We start from the raw sequence: 26,246 nt of genomic DNA on the forward strand, positions 1-26,246 counted from the left end.
TATATATATTTTTATTGCATTTCAACTATACATATAAATTCAATGTAACAGAGAGAACAAGAAAAACTCAGGACTTTACATTAATACATGATCTCTTTTCTTCATTAAGATACATCACCTTTCCAACTCCACCGCATTTTAAGAACAATTTAAAAGGTCCATAAACTCCATAAAAATTTTTATATTTATATAAATTATTAATATCAGCAGTCTACTACAGGACCCCAGGTTGCATGAACAGTTTTACATTTAAGCACCTTTCACAGGATGGGTTTCCTTTTTGAGTCCTCTCAAGGTTTTTTCCTAATGCTATCAGGTAGTTTTTCCTTGCCACAGTCGCCACTGGCTCGATCATTAGTGATTAACCTATAATTATAAGGAAGAAACTTGTAGGCACTAAAGTTACTCTTGTAAAGAACTTTATACCCACTTTATCTCTGTACAGCTGCTTTAAGATAATGTTTATTGTTAAAAATGCTGAATTTAAAATGTAATTGAATTATTTTTGAATGGCATATTTACAAAAAACTGCCTTTCAATGAAGCTGCCCTCTGAAATATTCCTGACCTTTAGCTTTATAGCAATCAAACCCCATTGTAAAAGTATTTTGGCATCTTTAACAGTGTGTGTTTTTTGTGTTGCAGGTTTGCACTGGGGGATTCTCGGAGACCCCTACATGAAACCGCCGCCCTCGTCGAAGACATAGTGCACACACAGCTCATCAATATGGTAAGCTTATTCGAACGGCACGGATCATGCGATAATTTCTAAAATATTTTTTGCCCTCGTGATTTTCGTTAAAGAATGCATTTTATGAGAACAACTGACGTGACACTCTAGAGCTGTTGCGCTGCATTACAAAGTCGTTTTTACATTTTTGCATCTGGGAAATGGTTTAAGCGTGCTCTGTAATTAAATATAAATAGTACGGGAGCAGGCAACCTTCTTTTTTTCTCCTCAGTGCTACAGCTAGTGTTCAGAAATGTCAGCCGCCTCCCAAACTTTCCCAGCAGCCCTGCCCATGTGAAATGGTGCTCATGGTCAATCCGGGATACCGGAAAAAAAAAAAGAAATGGACAAAATGAAGTAAATAACTTCTGCTTTTCATAGCTAACTGCTTTCATTGCTTAGATAAACAGCGTTATGCCTGTACTTGCACCTTGTCATGCGTTTACCGCAAGCACATGAAAACGCTGACTGTAGTGGCCTATAGCCTCCCTCATCAAAGAAACCTCATGTGAAGCAACAGCTCTGCTGTTTATGTAGGGAATCTCGGCCAGAAATGATTAACCTTCGGTATATTACCCTTCGTAATGGTGGGATCGGGGCTGTCCGCATTGTCAGAAGAGAAACATGCACGCATTCCGAAGTTAGTACACCCAAAAAGAGTTATGTCCGAAGGCAGCTGTGACACGCGCTGTAGTTTTAACCTTTCACCCCATAACTCCACGGCACCCTGCCTTTCTACGAGGAGAGAAGTAGCTCTTAACATTCATTGCTTTGACCTTTAACCCATCGAGTCACAGGGCTCTTAAATCAGGCCTCCGTGTGTGTTTGTGCACTGCTGGGGAAAAAAGACAATACAGCCCCTCCATCATGCAGCTGCACAACCCTGTCTTCAGTGTCCGCGTTTCTTTACGCTCTTCCAGTTGTTACACAGTAGCTGTTTTTTGCTATTGTATGGTTTTTTTTTTTGTGCATTTCTGTTTTTCCTCTCTGAGCCAAACCACGCTACAGTTTCTAAAATCGCAGTGGAAAAGCAAGAGTTTTTAATATGAAAGTGTTTTCAAGCCTCCAAGCCCATGTCAAATCAAACATCATGTTTATTCATCAAGCTGTTGTCTTAGTGCTGCACCGTGGAGAATTCTGGGACATCATGGCATCAACAGGATGGCAAACTCGACTAGAGTGATCACACTTGGCTTGTGGATTTGATTTCAGCTCCTTTTGTGTATTTCTCCTGAGATTAAGTAGGGCCCAAAAGTCTGTGTCTATTGCCAAGAACTGTCTTATTCCAGATATGAAACATAATGCAAACTTCTACGCAGTTCATACTTTTTTTCTTTTTTTTTTACTTTTTTTTTTTCTTTTTTTTTTTTTTTTTTTTAGCTGAAACAAATCAATTCTTTGTAGTTGTTTGAGAAATTGTATGAAATATAAATATAATCTAAATATACACTATGTGGGCAAATGTATAGGGACACCTGACTTTTCCAGCATTTCTGGTTCTTTTCCAAACCGTTACCAAATTATTGGAGGTACACAGTTGTGTAGGATATCAATTTTATTCTTTCACTCCATGAAAATAGTTTATATGGGTTGGAGTAAGAAGATCTTGTGTGGTGTGCTATAGAGCTCTGACCTCGACCATATTGAACACCTGAATGGCAGGAATTGAAATGCTGACTGGACTCCAGGCCGTCTCACGCTGCATCTTACACCTGAACTTGGTTAATGAGCACAAATCTCCACAAAAACATTTCAAAATCTAGTAGAACATCTTCCCAGAAGAGTAGAGGTTATTATCACAGAAAATGTGGAAATATGTGGAATGGGATGTTCAAAAAGCAAATAAAAATGTTGTCTATATAGTTTATTTTGTTGAAGTCAAGAGCTCTGTAATGAGAATTAAGCTTCAGTTTGATTTATTACTGTACAATCTCGCAAGCTTTCTTGCAATTATTTATATACAACCACTTGCTGAATTCTCTTATTGGATCGGTCAGAAAAATTTCAGCAACAGAAAATTCGAACTCAAATAACAAATCAATGTGTTTGTTCGATGTTATCATTTCTATAGTAACAGCATGTTCACATGGATGTGTATTGTTGATGGGATTTAACAATGTGTTCTGTAAGGAGATGTTTGTTTAACATTTTAAAGAGTCTGCAGTGTCAGTGGTTTGTAACAGTAAGTGAATTTTTCACCACAGGAGAGTCTTTGGAACAGTAGGCTTTCTCATTTTTCAAACAACATTGCCTGTTGCAGTGGGTTTTTTTGTTGTTTTTTTCCTCCTTATTAACTTTTATAAAACAGAGCCTGATGAGGGCATGACTGTTTGAAAATCAAATACAAAATATAACTATAAATGCAAAAAGAAATTGACAATTTGCTGTGGTTTTAGAGGGTAAAAGAGGTCTGAAACACTTCTGGATTTGTGTTTATATTTAAATAGTCCACTTTGAGGTTCTTACAATAACTCCACTTTACAGTAATGGTTTATGTCTTTACTGACCTTTTGTCTTGATTGAGACCTTTTCTGAGCAGTTGTACATCTTTATGAGGACAATCGACATTAACATCAGGGTTTTTTTTTATCATTTATCTTTCACTAAAATCCATCTGTAACAGCACATCACACTGCAGTTTGTTTCATACTAATCATTTTAATAGAAATGGATCTCTAAATTGAGTTTTATCAATGTACATTTAAGGTGGTAAAATATGCTCAGATGCAAAAAAATAACCTTTATGACAGTAACCCATTTTTAAAAAAAAATACATAAATCCTGATAAGTCCAAGTTTTGTTAACAGATGATATAAAAGTCATGTGTTTAAGCTGTAAAGCTGTTCGCATCTGTTTTGCTGTAAAAAGCAGATGCCACACAGGCCACGGATGAAGCTGCCTTCTTTTACCTCACATCAGTACACATGCACTTTTGTCTTGTTCAGGTAATGCATTAATGTTAACTGTCATCTGCTCTGTCCATACTTTCTGACAGCGGCCAGTGCCAGACAGATTTATAGACGCTTTGGCTTTCTATCAGATGCGCGGAGTATCTTGCATATTATAAATCACTGCACTTAAAAACTCTTGTGGAGGTTTACTTGCCAAACATAAAAAAGCCAGGACAGGCTCAAGTAATTTACAGACTTCTCCCTGAGGACATATAACTCTGTTCTGTAGGTCCAAAGATACACAGAGCTCACAGCATGATAGAGACAAGCATGATAAAGCTGTAACTAGTGATGCGCTGGAAAATGAAACTGATCTTCATTTTTATTACCTATATCATGGCATACATTAAATTTGAGGTCATTGATATTTAAAGAAAGATTTATCACTGATGAGCATTTTTTTATTTTGTACCCCAAAGCTTTATCATTGGTTAGGACATGTGTATTTGTGAAGCATTAGTTGTTTAAAGACAGATGTGCTTGATGTGAATCAGGTCATAGACACTGAACAGATACAGACAGCAAATTCAGTATTAGTCTGTTTGTGAACAGGTTACCAGAAAGGTTCTAAAAGCCAAAGGGAGGCTTATTTCTAGAGTTTGATTAAATGATACTTAACAAGTATTGCTGTCTTTCCATTTTTGTCACATTTTCTATATTTTTACTACTTTACAAAAAAGTAGCATTTTAGCTGGCGTCAGTTCCTTACTTGTTCTATTTTGGTAATTCTATGTTAATAAAGTTTATGGACACCTGACCATCTACTAAAAATCAGATTCTTGATTTAGTCCTCCTTTGCTGTTGTGATAACCATCTTAAGGACTTTAACTAGATTTTCAGAGCGTCGCTGTAGCGATTTGTGTTCATTTAGCCTCAAGGGAGGAAGGTGGTAGCTCTGTGGTTAAGGATGTGGGTTACTGATTGGAAGGTCGGGGATTTATGCCCCAGTATTGTGAAGCTGTGACTCTTCGGCCCTTGAGCAAGGCCCTTAACCCTTTCTGCTGCAGGGAGTCTATATCATAGCCTTGCCCTCTGACTTCAGCTTCCTATTATCGCTGGGTTAAGCGGGGGGAAAAAAGTAGTTCTCTGTGCTGTAAAGTACATGTAAAGTAAAAATCACCTATCTTCACCTTCAGGAGTATTAATCAAAGCAGACAATGCTTTTGGTCTGGGGTGCATTTGGTGTTGTCAGTTTAGACATAGTTAATTAACATTTTCCTGGGAAAACCATATATAGGTATGAGGGTTGAATGTCAACATACTTTCGCCTATTTATTGAAATACAAAAAAATAAAAATAAAACAAAAATAATTTATTTTGTTTATTATTAATTTTTATTTTTTATAAAAAAAAATTTTTGACACAATCGACCAAGTATATAAACAAGTGGCCAAATGCACTCTGTTATTAATGAATATTGGGAGTATTAAAGAACTAATCAGAGAAAATTGTGCCTGTTTACATAAATCAAGGAACAGTTCTGAAAATGTCCACATCAACTGTCCACATCAACAGCACAGTGGGAGTGTCACAGACATTCTCTTTATTAATCAGTCTCATAAAATTTTATATTAGACCACTCAGTGATAAACAGGTAGTCCCTGACTTCTGATGGAAATTCGTTCCAATGACTCCATCATAACTTGAAAAGTCGAGACATGGCCTATCCTACCCAGGCGTCTTAAAGAGAGGTGATCAGTATGGGTAGTATATAGAAATGTATTAAATTACAGTTGATAATAATAATAGTTGATAACAGATATTTAATAGTTAAAACTTTTTATATATACATATTTTTAAATATAAAAATATTTAAAGTATAAACTTTACAGTGTATATGTATATAGCAGCAGGCGCATGGATGAGCTCCAGTTTACGATTGGAGGGCGATGCCCTCTGTTTTATTGTCCGGTGACGCCACTAAAAAGGAGAGAGAGGAGCTACAATTGGGCTTTGAAACACCACTAACACACACGAGAGTAAGGCATCTCACAAGATGGGTAATGCGCACATCCTTGAAGCGTCCCAACGTATCATATGAAAATTTTAATGGGACACGAATATTTTTTACAATAGTATCACTATTGTCATTGTAAGATCGAAATATTGTAAGTCAAGCCATCGTAACTCGGGGACTATTTGTATTGCCAAAGCAAGGTGCAGGTGTGACCATTGTTATGACACTTGCTATCATTCAAATAATAAAATAATAATAATAATAATAATAATAATAATAATAATAAAAAAAAATCAATACAAAAAAATAATTCTTATGTATTTATCAAGTTTATCAATAGAAACTCAATAGAACAACAGGCATGCAGTAATTTTTTATTATATATACTTTAGTTCTTTATTAGAATTTTTTTTTTCACCTCATCACACTGTAGCTTGTGTGATACAGCTACTCTCTCATCGTCTGTGTTTTCTCCTCATGCACACTTGTTAATAAACTCTCTTCACTTTATTGTACCTCTTCAGGAAAGACCACCTATTTCAGTGGGTGCACGCATGTAATATAACTCTATTGGATATTTATTTGTGCAGCACTATAAATATCTCGCGGCTCTCAGTGGTAAGCACTAAACAGGGCATGATGGCGATAACCCTCAATTAATTCCCTGTTTCCTCTCTCTCTCCTGGATTTATTATTGTTTGGAGAGGCCAGGTGTAGCCGTGCCGAGTGGACCGTAATTGTGTTCATGCTACTTAGACGAAGACCGCAGTGGTAATAAACCAAATTACACAATAAATCCTTCCCAGATGGCCTGCAAAACATTTCACACTGCCTTGGTGGCGACTGACTCTGAGCGCCGAGCGTGGTCTGCCCACATACGCGCGTGGCTTATCGCTGGAACACCTTGCGTGTTTTCTCATGGCTTCCTCACTGAACATTCTTAAGTTAAGGTTTAAAAAAGACCTACATTTTTATCAGTCATGGAGTTTTATTTAAATTTCTATGATCATTTATAGCAATAACACGGCGTGACCGTGAGTTGGTCTAGAGAGTTTAAAGATAAAGAGATCAAAATAGAACATAGCAGCAATTCTGGGACGAACCATTTCACAATACATTCTGTACCTCTAGTTCTTATCTAAAGCTCTGACACTTCACTTGAGAAGGCTGTGTGGAGAGTTGACCTGGCATACAGACTTCCTGTATCGCAGCCGTTCACTTTTCTCTGGAAGTACTGTAACTGTACAGGAGAAATCACAAATGCTGACTCAAGACTTTCCTATGAAACTTCATTACTGTGTAGTGGAAAAGCATGAACATGTACAATTTAGGGCTTTTTTTGTTTTTGTGTGACAAAGTATCTTCTTACACTTTCACATTTTCTGAAAAACATCACTTAAAGGCAGCTTTTAATACCATTAAAGGAGCTACAACAATATTTATTTTCAAGATGTCATGATGTTTAATGTATGAATAAGTCAATATGCTTGTATTTTATTTAAAAGGTCTAACATTTGAGTTTAGTATTAAGACATGCCATTGCCATTCTTTGATAAACATCGGAACAAAATGTCATTTATCCAGAACTGCAGTGCAATACATAAGCATACAAGAGCACAGAAGTGAGCATGCGAGAATTTGTCCTGTAGTCATGTGCACTTCACAGACTTGCGTGCATATGGTGTTTGCAGCAGCTCATGCATTTCATATACATGCAAATGCGTTCTTGTGTGTGTGTGTGTGTGTGTGTGTGTGTGTGTGTGTGTGTGTGTGTGTGTGTGTGTGTGTGTGTGTGTGTGTGTGTGTGTGTATATATACACAAGTATATGTCATCCCTTTTATGTTTACATTTATTGAGTTAGGTAGACACCCTTCGCTTGAGCGACGTTCTGAATCGCTTTTAGGTGTCGAGCAATAAATACGTCCTGATAATCCAGTTACATCGATATAAAGATTTGTTTTTGAACACAGTATGATGTCAGTATTTTCTCCCGTCAGTCAATAACAAATTTCTCTGGCATTTTTTTATTTATTTCAGATTGGACTGTGCGATATATATTAGTTAGCAATTGTATCAGGATGGTTCGTACTTATTATTTTTTTTTTTACATCTGCGTATATATTTATAGCATGACTATTTCTGATTTCTTCATCACAAGTCATTAAAGTTTGTACTGTGTGTATGCAGGAATGTTCTCCAACCTTTCCCTAGCCTTGTGTTTTCTCCAGCATTATCCAGTTCTTAATAAGTTGGTGAGTGAAGTTTTTTTTGGCCACTGCTATGCTTGGTCTCAAGTCTAAAAAGTACTCTTCAGCATGTTCACACTGACAGTCGAAGGCTAATGATTAAAGTAGTTTTGCATATTTTCCATGGATTGTCAGTGGGATCCTTACACTGACCCCTAGTGCCTTTCAGAAACACATTTCTGAGTGAGTGATGACTCCTACTACACTGTGAGCTTTGTACAACCACGCATCTTCACAATGAAATTCTACTCGTGATATTTAGTGTCGGGTTCAAGATTAACACGCGGAAATATCCGCTGTTTTATATTTATGCATGACATGATCTAGCGCTCGTACTCCTGTAAGAAGACGCTGTTTCTGCAGGCACACTTCCACAGGCCGATTAATGCTTAAAGAAAATGGACAGAATATGAGTAATTCATTCTTGTAATGTGTGCAGGGAGGGGGCAGTTAATTCAGCACGTTTCCTCCCCCAGACGTCTGTAGTCGTCTGATTTCACCCAGAAACCCAAACAGCAGCGTGAAAAGACTTCACATTTTGCCTGCATGTGAAACAGAGTTCACTTGGCTGCATCCTATAACACCAGGTGCAAAAGTTGGCAGGCGCTGCTTTCATAGGCATTTATTTCTCTGGACGCTCTCTGCTACCCGAGGTTCTATCAATTCCCTTGGCCTTTTATTTAATTTTTTTTAATTACAATTTTTTATTTATTAAAATGTTTTATTTATTTATTTTTTGCTCTGAGGCAATTTGGTTATATAACTATATCAGCAAGGTCTGCTGTTGTAAATTTGATTGGACCGTGTGAAAATGTCCTGCGCCTGTGTAGCGAACGAATCAAATTATGAGTCTATTGTACATTATCCTTTTTATTACCAGGAGGCATGGGATAGTTATTAATAGCTATTAACCGCTCATTTGAAATCTGAACACAGTAACTTTAAATTCTCTTTATCTATAGGGAATATAATGGCTTGTTTATATTATTACAGATTTGAATTCATAATTTGAAAAATTATTTGAAAAAAAAAAAAAAACTCCTTACCTTGTGCCGTCCACGTTTCCTAAAGCGAGATCGTCTGCAGACTTTCACATTCACATCCGCATTATTTGCAGGATAAACATGAGAAGTCTGAGGCGTCATTTCTCTGGATCAGGACTCTAAAGCGGAATAAAGGAACTTTCAGCAGCAAAACTCTCCAGACCTGTTTTTGTTTATGAATTCTGTTTACTCGGTTATTTTTTTATTACATTCAGTTGCCTGTTTATCTTGTGGATTCTGCTTTCCACCTAAGAACCTGATGGGTGGTCTGAGCTAATGATGATCCAGACATATTTAACTTTTTTTTTTTTTAGAGCCAGTTAAGGACTGTGGAGGGGCTGCTTGAGTCCTCAGGTTGGTTTGAGTGTAATAGAAGTGTATTCATGCGCGTGGCCTGTGGTCGCTCTTGTTAGGAGGGTTTTCTGCCAGGCCCAGACTGAAACGCAGTGCTGCTGGAGCCACCCCGAGCCCGACACACTCCACCGTGAGCGATCGCTCACCGGATATTTGGAGTCGAAATGGTTTGGGTTTGTGGAAGCGTGCCTGTCATCTCTCGTCCAGGTGCTCACACTGACATACATCAGAGGTTTTGCGAATGCCTAGATCAATTAGTCTCTGCATTGCCAAGGCAAGATAAATGAGGGGTGTATTTTGCTTGAATATATGTTCTTGGTATCGTTTTTCCACAGGGAGAGAGGAGCTTTACATCCTTGCTCCCTGTGCGGTCTCTCTTGCTTTGCTGTAACTCGTGTGTGTGTGTGTGTGTGTGTGTGTGTGTGTGTGTGTATATGTGTGTGTGTGTATATGTGTGTGTGTGTATATGTGTGTGTGTGTATATGTGTGTGTGTGTATATGTGTGTGTGTATGTATGTATGTGTATATGTGTATATATATATATATATATATATATATATATATATATATATATATATATATATATATATATATATATATATATATACACACATATACACACACACACACACACACACACACGTGTATATTGTATACCTGTCAACTCTGTTCTAAGTCAAAATTATATAGGAGTTTACACAGCATCTGCATCCTCATTATAAGCCTCATTATAAGCATTTGCATCCACTATTTTTTATTTATTTATTTAATTTTTATTAATGTAGCTGTGTTATGTCTCAGTGTAGTTTATAGGTTTATAGGCCAAATATTGAGGATTAATAGTGTTGATATGTGCAGTTAGGATCAGTGTGTGCCAGACCAAGTGCAGCAGGTGCCTTCATCATGTTCCGTTATATATAACAAGGTAATTCCTGTCCTCCTCCGTTGCTCTCTTTCTGTCACACGGAGTCGAAAACGGGAAACACTTGTTTTATTTACCCAAATGGCGAGCTCTCAGGGACTCTCAGTTTTACAAAACATTGATAATGCCACTTTCCAAACAACGTCATTAAACCACAAAGAGCAAGCAAAACATTTAATCAGTGCAAACGCTCTCGGAATTCCCGTTCCTCTGATAACGAGGCTGCTTTGATAATTTCAAACATAAATGTTTATGACAAAAATCCTGTTTTTTTTTTTTTCTTCTTTTTTTTCTTTTTATAATATTATCAAACAGCGACTCCAATAGCAGCCTGGCGAGCATCAGACAGCTCCGGCAAATAAAAAGACCTGTTACACAGATCTCCTAAGCTTTACCAATCTAATATACGCTTATCAAACAAGGTTACCTGTGATATTATCCAGATGCTGACACATGCAAAACACACACTAATTAAGTTTGCACTGGAAATGTAATCACGTGTTTGAGTTGCCAAGGTTGATTTTGGAGCTTTTTTTATTTTTAAGACTGTGCAGTTGAGGTGAGTTTGTCCGTCTGGGAGGTTAGTTGTGCAAACATGAAATGTATTTTTTTCCCCCTGCTTTTAGAGGAAATGGTTTAATTGTTGCTCACAAGGACGATGGGTTCCGCTTACCTTTCCGCTTACCTTTCACCCTCCCCTTGTAATCAAATAATGGATTTCGTTTCAAAACAGAGCAGTAGCAGCACTGAGGAAATTACGTTCAGCCGCTTTGTTTATTTGACTTCTGCCATTCTGTTGCACGAGAGCCAGTCCTTTTTCTCCCACACTGTAACGTGACATGAACCAGTCCTCTGAGGCCAGCATCACTTGTAAATGTGTGCTAATTAAAATGGATCCTTCTAATTAGGGCCCAAGGCGAGCGCTCCCTCCAGCGCAGCACACTTCCATGCTTCTGTACTCGCTTGTTGGAGTCACTTGTTCACTGATTGCACTGATTTAGGGAACTCTTTAGTCAAGGCTTATTTCAGACACTAATGCATTAGCTTTTATTTCACACATAAAACAGGGGATTCAGAAGGGGTTCTAGCCCTCATTTCCTAAAAGGAAGCACTTGACTTGCTGAAGGGCAAAGGTTGTCTTCAGCGGCTATTAGTGTTTGTCCTCCTGCTCCTGTCTGCGCTTATGTCTGGCTGCAGCTTCTCATGCAATATCAAAATGGAGAAAAACACTCTCCCGCTTATGAATGCCTGTGCATTGCGATAACTGAGGCATCCCAGAAATGGTAAAACAGTCCTTCGGCCGCTCGAGTAAACTGTCAACAGAGCCTGCTTCTGAGCTGCTGGAAATAAACCACAGAGATCTCAGTGTTCGCCGAGCCTGCGAGCCATCCCAAACGAAATAACTCGGCCGACATCATTCAGCCTCGCAGCTCAGGAGACTGCTTTCATCGAGTGTAAAATTAGAGCAATTACCAAAATTAATCTGTTATTTCACCCAATCTGTTTGGTGAGCCAGCGACTTCGAATGGCATGGAAAAAACTGGCTGTGAAAAAGGGCAGCCGAGGAAAAGTATGGACCAGGTCATTCCTCTTTCCTGTTAATTTGGGTCAAATCCGGTCAGAGCTGCTGTGGTTGAAGTTTGCAGTTAGATTGAGTCTAATAAAAGTGCTCATTAGGGAAACTCTGAGAGGAAAAAGAGAAAATTGGTCTTTAAGAAATAAATAAAAATGTTATATCATAGGGTGTTGATCGATGCATTTTAATTGTACTGCAAGTTATAAAATGCAGTCTGATTAAGAACATTATTCCTGTGCTTGAGGGTTCAAAGGATCTTTTTATATTTTTGATTTCGTTGTTTAATTCACAAGGAGGACTAAGTGCAGATGTGAATAATTTGATAGTCCTATGAGAATGAGTCTTTGTGAATTAGAATTACCCAGACTGAGTAGAGACTCGCTGGTGTTTGGGCTTGGGTGCATTTGGAGAGTGAAGGATGAGAGGTGTACTTAAAGCCATTTTTGTCTATTAAAAACTATTTCCTGGTTTAATGGTGGTACAGATATGGCAGTCAGTCTGTCAACATTGGAAAGACGCCAGGCCAGAAAGAACTAAATGAAGCTTTCTGAGTTTGTGCGTTTTTAAATGCTCGCCCTGTGATTGCATGTGTGAGGCCCATTCTACCTCCGAACTGCACGCTGAGATCCACATTTGCAAGCAAACATTTTTTATGACCAACAAATGTTTACAATCCTCTAAGAATTGCTTGCGTGTATTTCTAGCTCTAGCCCAAGTCAGGAAGGTCTACTTTTTAAATTAATGAAGTCCAGGATAAAAAAAAAAAAAGATCAATTATAGCTTGTTCCAGGAATAAAACAGACATTACACTACAGAGAAGGAATAAATATATCTGATAGACCATAAGGTTAAATATTTATTTTTTTATTCTCATATGAGAATGTGTTTTTGGCTTTCATGTTTGTTCTGATTTACAGTTTGATTTTATAGGTTGGTTATTACTTAAATAATTAACAATTTATACAAAAACAGGCTTATTCTCACATTTTTTTAATTCAGAACATTTGAATTTGTATTGACATGCAGCATATTTTTTTCCAAAATGTCAGATGTCTCATACAAAAAAACAAACAAACATTGACTATTGTTCAGACACCTCCCACCTTTCATCAGAAAATATTCACATTGCTTTTCTTTCCCTATTTATATGCGTTTGTATTTTTGTCTCTTAAATCCTAAGCGTATTGCAGATCATTACCTGCACTAATGAGCTCTTACAAAACCCTGCTGGTTTTAAATGGATTTAAATGACCGGTTTAACTTTACCCATTATGGGCAGTTTTCCTCTAAGTTTAGGGTTAAATATATCGGTAAGTCGATACCATAGTTTTTCCATAAAGTTCCTTATTTCCAAAGAGTTCATTTGATTTACTGATTTTGTGTAGACAGCTATCATTTTCAGGCGGAGGTGACAGTGATGGATGAGGTGTTTCTGCTCATTTTGGCAATAATATGAAATGGCTGTGTCTCAGCTTCATTCAGTCTCTCTCTCTTTGCTCTCTCTCGCTCGCTCGTGCTCTCTTTTTCTCTCTCTCTTGCTCTCTCTTTCGCCTTTCCTCATGCTGTTAAAGATTGTTTCCATATGAATATAACATCCCTGTGTACTTCTTTTAGCCATAACCTAGTAAGGAAGATGAATAGGGCGATTATATGTGTATGCAGTAGGTCTTGACACATATTAATTAGCATAACTCTCACATTGTGAGGGTGAATCATGTGCAGTGACTTGTTTCTTTTTGATTGCCACTGGGATATTCATGGAATTTGTTTTGAGATTTTTAATTATTAATAATTTTTTTAAACCATTCCATAAGAAATTGCTCACAATACCAGCATTGTAAATATAATGTGCCCAGTTTTCCCAGTGTAGCCTGTTTTATATTAATAGTAGTTACTGTATAATTAGGATTAATTTTAGGTTAGTTTGCTTGTTATTAAAATAATTCTTCCCCCGCCCCCTTATTTTTCTCTTTTTTTATCTTATTCTTATTATTATTATTTTGCAGTTCCCAGGGTGGGCACCTGGAAGGTGGCATTGACTAGGTGGCTGACTAACACTTATTTTCCAACTATTACTCCTTTTTTTCGTGTTTATCCTGAAGGCAAGGACAGCTGTGCTGTCATATTTGAGTGCTGAGAAAGCAAAACAAACGCTACGTCTGCCAAAATCGTCTGAAGTTTATGGAGACCCTATGTGACTATGAAAGTGCTGCTCTCAAAAATATGTGGTTTTCTTATCAAGTCCCTCAAGGATTTTAAACAGCAGATGCTGTTACTCATTCATCCGACTTGCGTTGACTGGCAGAATGTCGAACAAAAACATCTTAAAGCGTGATCTTGTTGTCTGCTGACTGAAGCTTTTTGTTCTGTGCTGAAGTTTTGTTTTGTTTTTTTTGCTTTTTTTCCTTAATGGGTTCTTCTCTTCATCTCTATGCAGCTCCACCAGGCAGCTGAGGTGGCTCTCCTGCGAGGAGCCAGGGTCATATCGCCAGAGGATCTCATCTTCCTCATGAGGAAAGACAAGGTAAAAAAAAAAAAAAAAAAAAAGACAGACACAGAATCCAAGAGCACACTGCTAAAACAAATACACCCAATGGCTCATGCTAATGTCGGCCATCACAGTAAATGATAGCTGATTACTCCAGTATGCGGTATGATTGGAATCATTGGAACTCGAACAATCAGGCCTCCACCCTTGTATTGGGAAAGTAACTATAATCTACTCTCTTTCTCTCTCTCTCTCTGCTTCATTGCTTTTTCTTCATGTTCCCCTTTCTTTTAGAAAAAACTGCGAAGACTCCTTAAGTACATGCAGTTTCGAGATTACAAATCCAAACTGATGAAAACCCTTGACGACGAGGAGCCGCTGGACTCAGGTACACAAATTCATAAATCATGTTTACCAGAGCAAAATACAGGCCACTTACAGTTTAGCTCCAGGGTATGTTTATGACATTCTGACTAGAAGAAGAATTTTTTTTAAATAATCAGGCCCCCCCTTCAACTCTCTAATCCACCCAACCCCTGCACCAACTGAATTTCACCATTCAGTAAGCGCTTAAAATGATGAAGGGATACATAATGATTGGAGTCAGCCAAGGTAATTTTGTATGCCACAGTCAATCAGCAAGAGTCATTACCAGAATGCAGGCGGAAGCTTTGGCATGCCTCGTCTTTTTGCATAGCGTTCCACCTCTCCTTCTGCTAGTTCTCCATCAATATCACAGTGAAACGTAAAAAAAAACGTAGAGAGGGGAAAAATCATCCGGCAAAGACGCTGCAGCGCCGTTTCATGTCATGATGAGTATCATTAGGACTTTTGCTCCTCATCTGGCCTGTAACTTGAGAGATGGAATAATGTTAAATGTGGCGTTCAGAGTGAGCTCTCCACGCAGTCGATTGAGAAGGAGTCTGCATGTCTGTGCGCGTAAATTCAGACCTTTTTTTTTTTTTTTCTCCCCCTTTTTTTTCCACGAGAAAGTCTGATGGGCTGCTCTGTTTAATGTTTTTGCTCCCCAAGCGTTTGTGTTGTGCTCAAATTGGCTCCAAAAAGGTTGACGTTTCCCCAAATGAACCTCGTCCTGTCAGGAAAAGCTGGATTTTGGAAATATGTTTTTTTTTCTGACTTTGTTTTCCATAAAAGCAACGGTCGAGTGTAGAGGCTCTGCTACCATCCGGAGTCCCTGTTGCCCCGATTCCTCGCTGTGAGGCCTGAGGGAAGCGCGCGACTGTTCCTGCTCTCTCTGCTGCGGTGCATGTGGTGCGCGTGTGTGGTGGCATATTCGGGGACACAGCAGAAGCAACCAGGCTGATTCAGACCACACTGTCTCTATCCTGACCCCTGCAGTAATTTCCCGAGCACTTTAGGCTATGAAAACCACTGCGTGGAGCGTTACAGTCTGAACCATGGCCACAGTCTAACCAGTGTGCTTGCTGTGACCCATCACTGCTACTGCTTGTCTCCCGCCTTTTGCTCTCACATACGGAGCATATCATACAATGCCGGAGATGTTCTAAGAGCAGCAGGTTGTGATTACAGCGCTATTAAAATATTACTCGTAGTCAGGGTCACTCGTGAAAACTTTGGCAAACGCTTAGATTTGTTCAAATGAAAGTCCACCTTTGATTTTGGCTTTGTTGCAATCTTTTTTTTTTTTTTCCATAGACAGGTTGGTCTTACATTACTCTTGCTGACCACAAGAAGGAATTTATTTTGTAACTCGCTAACTAGACAAACTCGAGTCTCGCTCACAGCTAAAAGCAACAATCATGTATAGCTTCATAGCATTACAGAACTACAGATCCAGCATCTATTGTCTTCAATGCATGTGCAAAGGACCTCTCAGTAATATCATGTTAAACATGGAAATGGTGAGCAATTATTAGTTGAACCCTGATCATTATTACGGCTAAATAATGAAGACATAACATGCTAGAAATGTTCTAGAATAATAATACTGTTTATTGAACACAAAAATGTGATGTTCTGTAGAAAAAAGTTCAAATGTCAGTCAGTGTGCAGAATGAATGTATTGCTAATGGTATCAGTCGAACAAAAAATAACAAAAAAAACACAGATGCAGTAAACGAAAATGTGCATTGTAAGTAAGCGCCGATGCGGCTATGATTGTCATCAACCCAACATCCTAGATACTAACCAAACTCAGGTTGTTTCTCTATTTCTCCAGTTTTTACCATTCAACTTTTAAAGCGCAGAATTCATGTGATTCAGGGTGTGAAGCCACACCCTCCGGTCAGGCAGCCTGAATCTCAGACCCAATTGTTGCCACAGTTATAAGGCCTGCCGTCACATTTATATTTGAAATTATTTTATATTTTAGGAATAACCATAATTCAACCTAGAAATTAACACCACAATTAATAATCACATTGTGAATATTTCAATATTAAACATTTCACGTGTTTTTAGGGTGTTAGGTGGAATTCAAGATCCTTTTCCTTAAAATGGCGAAAAAAGAAAGATTAATGTAGACAATTCAGACATGCCATCAAGAAAGCGAAGAAAGAAAGGGATTTTTTACAGTAATGCATCTCAACTTGCAAAGTAAATCATGTAAGCTTGAGTAAATTTCAGTAGTTTGTTAAATAGTCCAGTCCACATTTTTCTTCAGTGCCGAATTTTGTGGGTCATTGTTGGTGGATCAAAGATGGCATTTGTTTTTTCTCTCCTGTTTATTTTGGTCGATTTGAATGCTCCGTTTCATCACTGCAGATTACTTTTGTTTACTGTTCACCCAAACCAAGCTTTTCCAAGCTTTTTTATTCCTGTAAACACACCACTGCATCAGATGGCAAATTTAGAATACACTTAGGGAACATTAAAGCCAACCAAAAAAAGTTCTAAATACCTTCATCAGCATATTTGCAATGTTTGAAAGCAAGTTTACTAAATACACATATATATATATATATATATATATATATATATATATATATATATATATAATATATATATATATATATATATATATACACTTACATATATATGTGTGTGTGTGTGTGTGTGTGTGTGTGTGTGTATATATAAAACATTTAGATTGAATTGTCTGTTTACATAAGGAGACCACAATTATGGTTCTGTTCGAGGCTCTATCCATGGCAGCACCCAGAAATTCGAGCCCCATAAAAAGTGCTGTTATTAAGGTGTCATGATTCCTGTCGCACTGATTAAACATTTTCTGAGGCTATTTATGTCATGTCAAGCAGACATTACTTCACAAAGTTGCATTTGATCACTGTGTTTCCCCTCATTTAATTAACGTCATTTTCCCAGCGCAATGCTGCAGGGATTTAATTAGCATCGGGTCTCTATATTTTACCGAGTGAAAAGCAGTTTGTCTTGGTTGGCTGTATTAAGCCTTTGGGACTCGGGAGCTAATTATGCCTGTTGAACTTAAGCCAGGAAGTGAGCAATCTTTGAAATGAAATGTTATAATGTTTAACGTAGATTTTCTTTTAAAAATAACCATAGTTTTGTTTGTTTAAATCAAATTGTTTAGTGAAAGTGGAGTCGGGGGTTATTTTTTACACTCTTGTTATCCAATGCTATTCGACCTCCTCGTTCTCATTTGCTAATAATTTCCTCATAACTACACATCATGGTTTTCTTCAGGACGGATTAAACAGCTAATACGGCTAATAGCAATTAGGGCAGTGAAAGAGTGATGTAGAAACAGCATAGATAGTGGCTCTTTAAATTGGAAAAGCCTGTTTCTCATGGTGCACATTTAATACCAGTGTTTTAATACAGAGTTAGAAGAGATGACAGCTGAGTGGGCAGCGCCTTGGGCTCGTCTTGTTACAGCTCAGGTGTAAACAAGGCCAGCTGGCCTGCAGATGTGGACACCAGAGAGTCATTAAATCTGTATACGTGTGTGTGTGTGTGTGTGTGTGTGTGTGTGTGTGTGTGTGTGTGTGTGTGTGTGTGTGTGTGTGTGTGTGTGTGTGTGTGTGTTTCTATGTGTGTCCACATTTAGACAAATTCTCCAGCAGTAGTGCCAACAAGAGGCAGAAGCTGGTGCTGGACTTCCTGGGCTCCATTGACCAGACAGGGGAGTTCCTGACACTGTTAGAGGACGAGGAGTTGGATGAAGTCAAGCAGGAGCGGATGGAGGTGAGTGGGATGGAGAGCGCTGATAGCCCCTGATATATGCAGAGCTGAGACAGCAAGAGAGAGAGAGTCTTTTTGTGGTCAAGAGAAAGTGAGTTGTGTAGGGTACCTGTATGATTATACATAGGGCTTCTCATTTGGGAATCGGATCTCACTTCAACAAGGTGTTTATACATGTACTATGTGCCCTCTGACCACAGAAACACTCGATAGTCTGTCTGCAATGAAAGAGTAGTTAAAGTGTTCAGGTTCCACTGAAGACAAGCAGCCAGACCTCAAAGGCCTGTCATAAGGTCCTTCTGGTTTTTTTTGTTCTTGTCCACTCGTAGACTGAACATTTTAGCAGACTTTTTCCACAGCAATGCTATATCCATCTACTTTCCATTGCACAGAGCCTGACATGCAAATGAGCAGAACTCAGGAAGGAGGTGAGAAAGTTTAGCCGTGTGTGTGTCCAGTGTCGTTAGAAAGACAGTGTTGGCGTTTTTCAGGCCGTATGAACAAATGGTAACGAGATGCAATGCTGGACACAGAGACATGTATGCCAAACCCCTCAACCTTTTCCAATCCACCGCTCTCACTTGTCTCAGCACTATTCTAGAGGAAAAGTAAGGGAGCGTTCTATAACATCCGTTTGTCCTCACACTGCCAATTGAAATAAAGGGCCATGACTGAGAAACGTAATTAACTGACTGAAGCAGGAACCATGGACGTGTTCCGAAAAAAGGGGGAGAGGTATCGCAATGAGACTTTATATACCCTGTTTCAATTAAAACCAAGCCCGAGTCGTTCTGGCCGTGGCCCAGAAAGCCTGTGGTTTTCCCCAAAAACTTTGTTCTTAGTGTTTTAATGGGTGTGTTTTAGCTATCAGGACGATCTTTTTTGGGTATAAGCAACTGTATCCTTCTGGGCCTCCCACTTTGCACTGCTCATGAAGCCCCATGGAGCAGTTTTATGGCTTACCCTGAGTGCACCGAGCTGCTTCATCTTGGTGCACCCTCTGCTCCTTAGGCACTGTCAAGAACACATAATGTGCATTTCCTTGAAAAGGAACAGACAATTGGAATTTAATTTGACTGTGTCTAGTAATACAATGTCTCGAAGTTTTTTCAGTTTCTTCGGTTGGCTCGGCGTATTTCTCCACTACTCACCAAGATTTCTTCAATATAGTTACTATTTACAGTAAATGGCCCCTTTTTAAAGCATCCTGCTATATCCTCCATTGACTCTCCAAAGGATTCTGGGTGATGTAAATATATTATAACACTTGTGTCAATACCATGGGCGCTATTTTACGTTATTTCCAAACCCGCAGCTTATAGTCCAAGCGTTTGGTGAATGCCCAGGCCTCGGTACTGGCAGTAACAACTGCCATGCATCAGGTCAGACAGGGTTATAATTTGGTTGCTCACTTATAGTCTTGATCCTACTGCGATGGCCTTTTCATTTTTTTTTGTGCGTGTGTTTGTGTCAATGGTATGTGGATAGGATTTCTTTAGGCAGACCATTAGTCTTTTCATGGACTCTCTAAGATCTTTTGACAATCTGTTATTTTCTTGGCTACGTTCAGATGGGAATGCTTAAAAATCTCTTTGTCATGTGTGGGATCTACATTGTTTTGGCATTGATGCTATGATGACAGCAATCTTCAGAGATATTCTATTCTGGGACTCCAGGGAAATGTATTTTTCATATTTCACAATGGGGTTTGAACTTTCTTCGTTATATTATAACCTTTTTTTCTTTGTCCTCGATGTGTGATTTCATAAAATCTTTTTTTTGTGCTATTTCGTTTTACAGAAAACGTTTTTTTAATGATGGCACTTGGGTCAGTGAAAGTTTCAGGATTAATCAGAATGTGTGTATGCTTTTTTCAAACTTACCTAAGCTTTTGAGAAATTAAAAACAATTATTTTATGACAGTAATGTGAACTTGTAATGGATTTGTGCAGTTGACTCTTTCTTTCTCCTGCTGAAAAGGATAATTGTGGTGCTTTAGGATATTATTCTGTGGTCTTCTCCAAGCTCTAAGTAGCATCAGGTGTCTTATTCGAATTCCCTTCAGTCTAAGAGTGTTTTGGTAAGAGTGATTCAAAGCAGCCCCCCAGCAGCATCCAGAGCCTCTCAACACTGACGCGGTGCCTGAGTAATTCTTAAGTATCCATACAGGCTTTTGCTAGTGATTGTGCAGTATGAAAATATTGCCTGAAATTCTGTTCTACTCCAGAGCACCCCAGGTTGTCCCAGACATAAAAATGAGGATTTGATATTTTAGTGACTAGCGAGCTATCCAAAATTGCACTTTGAGTTATGACCTATGGAAGTCTCTATTACTCCTATCTCTAGTACAAATTGGCGATTCTCTTTATCCAGACCACGCTGGCATAGCATGAAAGCCCACAGGAGCCAAATCAAATATTTGTCAATGTCGAATCGCACAGCTCAGCTTCAGTTGTGGGCATATTCTGGCTATCACCAGGTGAGTTTTGAAGTTTTGATTTAATCAGCGGCTAAACATAGTATTCAAATGCAAAATCCCCCTGCCACGCTTTTCCGTCAATGAGCCACAGTCATAACATTTTCCTGTCTCTGGCTGAGTGCTCGACAAGAGTTATTTAAGTTCAGCGGCTCCAACGTCTATCGCTCCCGGCTCAGTTTGGAGCCGAACACAGACGCCGAGGCTGCTGCAAATTCCCCCTTCTGCACTGCAAACGAGACCTCCGCTCGCCTGTTAGCGACACTAATAGAAATCGCAGTTCCAGCACTTGCCGTCATTAATATGTATTTTCGAAGATGGAATTTCTAACGACTGCCAGCTAACTAAATAAAAAGGCTCCGGTTGGTTTGGGTGGGCTGAAAGTGATCTCTGCAGTTTCGATTTGGGCGCCGAGCCCCGAGTTCGAGCTGGATGTCAGACTGTCCGTCGGCTGGATGAGGAGATGCAGTGAGTTGCTCTGACTGGTCTACAAAGCCAGCGCTCTCTTGAATTGTGGAAAAGTTGAACCTGTGGACACAGGTTTAATGGGAGAGTCATAAACTATAAGCCTTTTTTTTTTTTTTTTTTTTTTTTTTTTTTTTAATGCACACCCTGCGAAACCCTGAAAGTCAGAGTTTGCCCCATTTTTTTTTTTTTTTTTTTTTTTTTTTTTTTAAACACCACACATGCTGCTGGACTGCTCCGTAAATGTATGAAGTTGGTCCAGGGTAAGGAAATGTCTAATTATAGGTGCTGACCTGCAATTTAACAGGTTGAGCCGTAAATTCAAAGCGAGGCCTATTTGCTTGCTATTAGGCGTGTTAGTTATAGCTCAGTGCTCTCTTAAAGTCTGTAAAGACAGTAGATCTGTTGTCGTGATATTTCACTATGCCACGTGGCTCCCACTAATGCTGGATATTTTGTATTAGGAGATTGATATAAAACTTAAATCAATGCCTAAAAACTAAACCTTAAGCCTTAAAAATAAAAAAACGCAGCCTGCCACCTGGTTTTTCAAGATGCCTTGCAGGGTGATGGAAGAGATTATTACAGGAGGAACAGATAAGCACTTAAAGGTTTAACACTTACACCCTAAATTAATCTATTGTGCCGTTGACCACATTGTACACCATTGTGTCAGGCAGTTAAGCCATAATGACGTACATGAAGAATGTAACTCCTTGTACCATGGTATTATTTGTAAATAACCCTTGCCTCCTGTAGTATTACATGCCTTAACTATACAACAAGTGCTCTGTATGTGTGTTTTTGTGTGTGAGTCTTATGTGTCATATAAAGCGGTCTTCCATTCAGCGCACTACTGAATACACCTACTGAATGATTGATGATGCTAAGATGAGCTGAACTTTTTCATAGACTCTGTAATTTCGACTGTTTTCACCCTCAGTACGATTTTCACCGTGACTCCGACTGGGATTGGAGATTCCCTTCGCATGAGTTCTCGGCAGTCTACTCACGTGCACGCTCTTTGATGCCTCCAGGTGCACAGTAGTGCGTTTTGGTTTTACAACATGACATTATGTAATTAGCCGCAAGTCACTCTCACATTTACCAGAGATATGGGAGCTGCTCTGTGAAAGGTCAGCCAATCTGCGAGATAACGGAATTTGTCCTGAAGGGGAAAAAAATAATCTTATTTCTTTCATCTGCAGAGACTTGAAAAACAGACGAGGAATATGGACTCGGCACAGTATGCTGAGTTTTGCGAAAGCCGACAGCTTAGTTTTTGTAAGTATTCCTTGTATAATAAATGCATACTATAAAATACATTTAGACAATAAGATTAAATGGCTGACCGGCAGTGATCTCGAACGAGAAGACTAAAATCATCAGTAGTTTATAATAATGAAACTAATGTTAAGAAATGTGTGTTACAATGTCATAATGAGAATGAACTGGAACAAAACTACAACAACTGGAACAAAACCACACATAAGCATAGTATAAGCAGCTGAATTCTTGATTTTCCCCAGTTTGGTCCACTGGCAATACATCCACCAGCTAGCTCCCTCCATCATACAGTTCCCAACCAGGGAGCGTGAATCCTAGTAAAATTCCTTTAAGGCACATGACACCACTCAACCATCATACCAGTCGTACCGTTTTTCAAACCGCTTCAACACAACACTAAGAAAAACTACTATCTGCCGTCTTCCTTATACATGTGCTCACACATGTACTCATAATTGGGTAGTATCAGGTGATTGGCAGGTGAGCACAAGTAAAAAAATTCCTCCTACGCAGGCAACAGGGCCAAATGTGCTCCTTTGACTCCTGGCCACAGATGGCTGTGGCATTGTCTGGAATTGTTGGAATCTCCGGCCAACAGGGTGGATGCTTTTCTGTTGTACCATTTTTTTGGCCATAATGATCTACTGGGTTCTACATGTTAAACACCAAATGTGGTAAACAGAGGAATTGTAACCTTTTTATGGAGATTATACCATCTTACTGTGTGTAATCTTCTAATAAGGTTCTCACTTATAAGTATGTCTGAACTATAAAGAAATGAAAACCAGGCATATCTTTGTCATTTTCTTATCAAATTTGCTTCTTAAAATGTTGAAAACAAAAAAAAGGTAACAGCAAATAATCTGAAAGCCTATCAAGAAAACTTACATACTATAAAACTATAACTCTTTTCATTTTAATCTCAGGTGTCCCTGTTTCTTCTGGACATAAAGCATGCCCCTAAGCTACAAAAAGGATTGTTTAAAGGTGTTAATTCTATAGAATTTGGGTGCAGTCAGTGTAGAGCTGTGTGTCTGGAGAGCTCCGAGGTTTAAGAGCATGACTGCGGGATGTGAACACACCACCACTGGTTTGTGAAGGCCACATTCCAGCACTAATAACATGTTGACTGGCTTCAGACTTCACCAGTAACTCCGCTCTCTCCATTGGCATTGGTGTGTGCAACCCTGCAGTTCTCGCCTCGAGACAAGTGTGAAAGAACAAACACGAGCACCGGGAGTCATAAACCACAATCAGAATAGCCCTAGTGCACATTCTCCTTAAATGCTGGGTAGACATAAACCCTGAAAAGCATATGACCTTTAAAAAAAAAAAAAAAATGTCTTGTATGTTTTATCTTCCTGTGTCAGTCAGGAAGATAACTGTGTACCCCAAGCCAAAGTGAATAAGACAAATTCATTTATAGCAGCCAGTGTTTTAGTTTTCACAGACGCAGAAATAAACATTTTGCATTTGCATCTCTATTTTTTTTCTTTTTTTTGTTGTTATATGATGATGATTAATGATGATATTTCTTCTTGCAGAAGGACCAGCTTTAATTTTTAATTTTCTATATTTTTTTTTAATACCTTTGGATAAATTATTAAATCCATATACTCTTTCAATGTTCATAAAAAAAAAAATTTCTCATACCTAAGTATGTCTCTGGTGCTTGAATAGAGTACAGTAAAATACAGTATCATGTTTAATGCTGTTAATCATGTATGCCTTGTTTCTTTGACTCTGCTTAAGCTAAGAAGCTCTCCAAATTTCGTGAATGGTTGGACTGCAGCAGCCTAGACCTGAAGCCAAATGGGGTCTCCATGGAGATCCTGTCGTATCTTGCCTATGAAACAGTTGCCCAGGTAAACCGCTAACTCAGTTTCTCTCCATGTGCATTCAGAAAGAGACTGAAGAATGTAAATAAATAATCAGAGTGTCTAGAATTGGCTTTTTTGCTTATTATTTTTAAAGCATTTATAGCATATTCACAATACACTCACAGGCCACTCAGCTACGGCTGCATAACGTATTGTTTGTCAGTCGCTACAGTCATATTGGCCTTGCAAGTACTGATATTTCAGAGGCCTGAGGCTTTAGATAAGCAGTATGTGGATGGTTTTGATCAATCGTGGCATTGGTACAATTCTAATGGGGAAAAAAAGGATATGTAATAGTAATTATAATTAATTAAATATTTTGTAGTGGCATCCAAATTCACTTCAGTAAAACAAACAAAAAAAAAATTCACATACAAAAGAAAAAAACGTATACCTTTTAGTGCCACATTTCCCATTCCCAGAATATTCCAATTTCCTCTAATGTTTTTCAGTGTATGAAGATTTCTTGTGCTGTACTGAATAGTTTTTTTCCCCTCATTACTCGTAATGATATTGTTGTCATTTCTCCTAGATTGTTGATCTTGCCCTTTTGGTTAAACAAGACATGACCCCCAAAACAGGCGACCCATTCATCCATGCCATATCAGCCACTTTTCTGCAGTACCACAGCTACGGGGCTGAGGTGAGCCACACACCATTCAGTTGTTTTAGACACTAGTTGTTTTCTGGATATTGTGTGTAAACATGATATCAGCTTCATTCACCCGGAGGACCTGAAGAATATGAGAGAAACTTGCCTGAGCTGCTGTATGCAATAATGATACTACTTAGAAGGTCATTATTGTATGCAAGTGTATACAGACCCAGTCCTGTTAATGTCTCTAAACGTTTATATTGGATCCAATCTTTCGAATTAAGACAAAGCTCAGATTCAGAGTGTGAAAGGGTTGCAGATTGTTCTGTTGGAAATGGAAAATGGAAAGTTCATAAACTGTATTTTAATTCCAGTTTTAATAATAAATGCTGTAACAAAGCACTTTACATGCATTTAGATGTAGTGCTAGTTAATAATTCTGTATTAGCTTAATAGAAACTATTACTAGTCCTATAAGTAGGGCTTGACCTTCAGCCAGCTGTTTCTGCCAAGTTTTTGCTAGGTGGTTTTGTACTGTGGGATCTTGTCCGTGGAGGGGCTTTTTTGTCGCTGCAACCACAAAACCTCTACTCACTTTCTCTCTGTCTCTCTCTCTCTTTCTCTCTCTCTCTCTCTCTCTCTCTCTCTCTCTCTCTCTCTCTCTCTCTCTCTCTCGCTCTCTCTCTCTCTCTCTCTCTCTCTCTCTCTCTCGCTCTCTCTCTTTCTCTCGCTCTCGCTCTCTCGTTCTCTCTCGCTCTCTCTTTCTAATATTCGGACTCAGCCAAGGCCACTTTTGGTCTGGAAACACAAGTTGTATTCTACTATAGATTCCATTGTTGTTGTTTTTTACCTCCTAAACCTTGAGTGTCCCATGTGGAGGAATGTCACAGTAAAGCCAAATTGCACAATAGCTGTGGTCGTCTCAGTAGAGAAGACCAGCAAGATCACCACATTTGTATAACACGAGATTTACCAATAAATAATGGGTGAAGGTATTCAAGTATAGCTTTTTAAACATCTCATTATAAGCTTGAATTCAAGAAGTAGATTGATTTTGTGTACAAGATGGGAAGCTCCACTATAAATCTTGTCAGTGTAATGGCAATATAATTGTTATTGTGCATTTCTGGAAG

General features: G+C 38.7%; 1 protein-coding gene across 2 annotated transcripts in view; it reads left to right on the forward strand.

The window, feature by feature from the left end:
* supt3h (SPT3 homolog, SAGA and STAGA complex component) overlaps window positions 1-26,246 on the forward strand; it is an 86,335-nt gene that overhangs the window by 44,090 nt on the left and 15,999 nt on the right. For both annotated transcript variants that reach the window (XM_083545513.1, XM_083545512.1), the window contains exons 3-9: window positions 645-729; window positions 14,217-14,303; window positions 14,562-14,655; window positions 18,277-18,413; window positions 22,560-22,635; window positions 24,391-24,503; window positions 25,051-25,161. In XM_083545513.1, coding sequence (XP_083401639.1) covers window positions 645-729; window positions 14,217-14,303; window positions 14,562-14,655; window positions 18,277-18,413; window positions 22,560-22,635; window positions 24,391-24,503; window positions 25,051-25,161 — 703 coding nt within the window. The remainder of the gene's footprint in view (window positions 1-644; window positions 730-14,216; window positions 14,304-14,561; window positions 14,656-18,276; window positions 18,414-22,559; window positions 22,636-24,390; window positions 24,504-25,050; window positions 25,162-26,246) is intronic.

This window comes from Silurus aristotelis (genome assembly GCF_946808225.1).
Source record: "Silurus aristotelis genome assembly, chromosome: 6".
Classification (NCBI taxonomy): Eukaryota; Metazoa; Chordata; class Actinopteri; order Siluriformes; family Siluridae; genus Silurus; species Silurus aristotelis.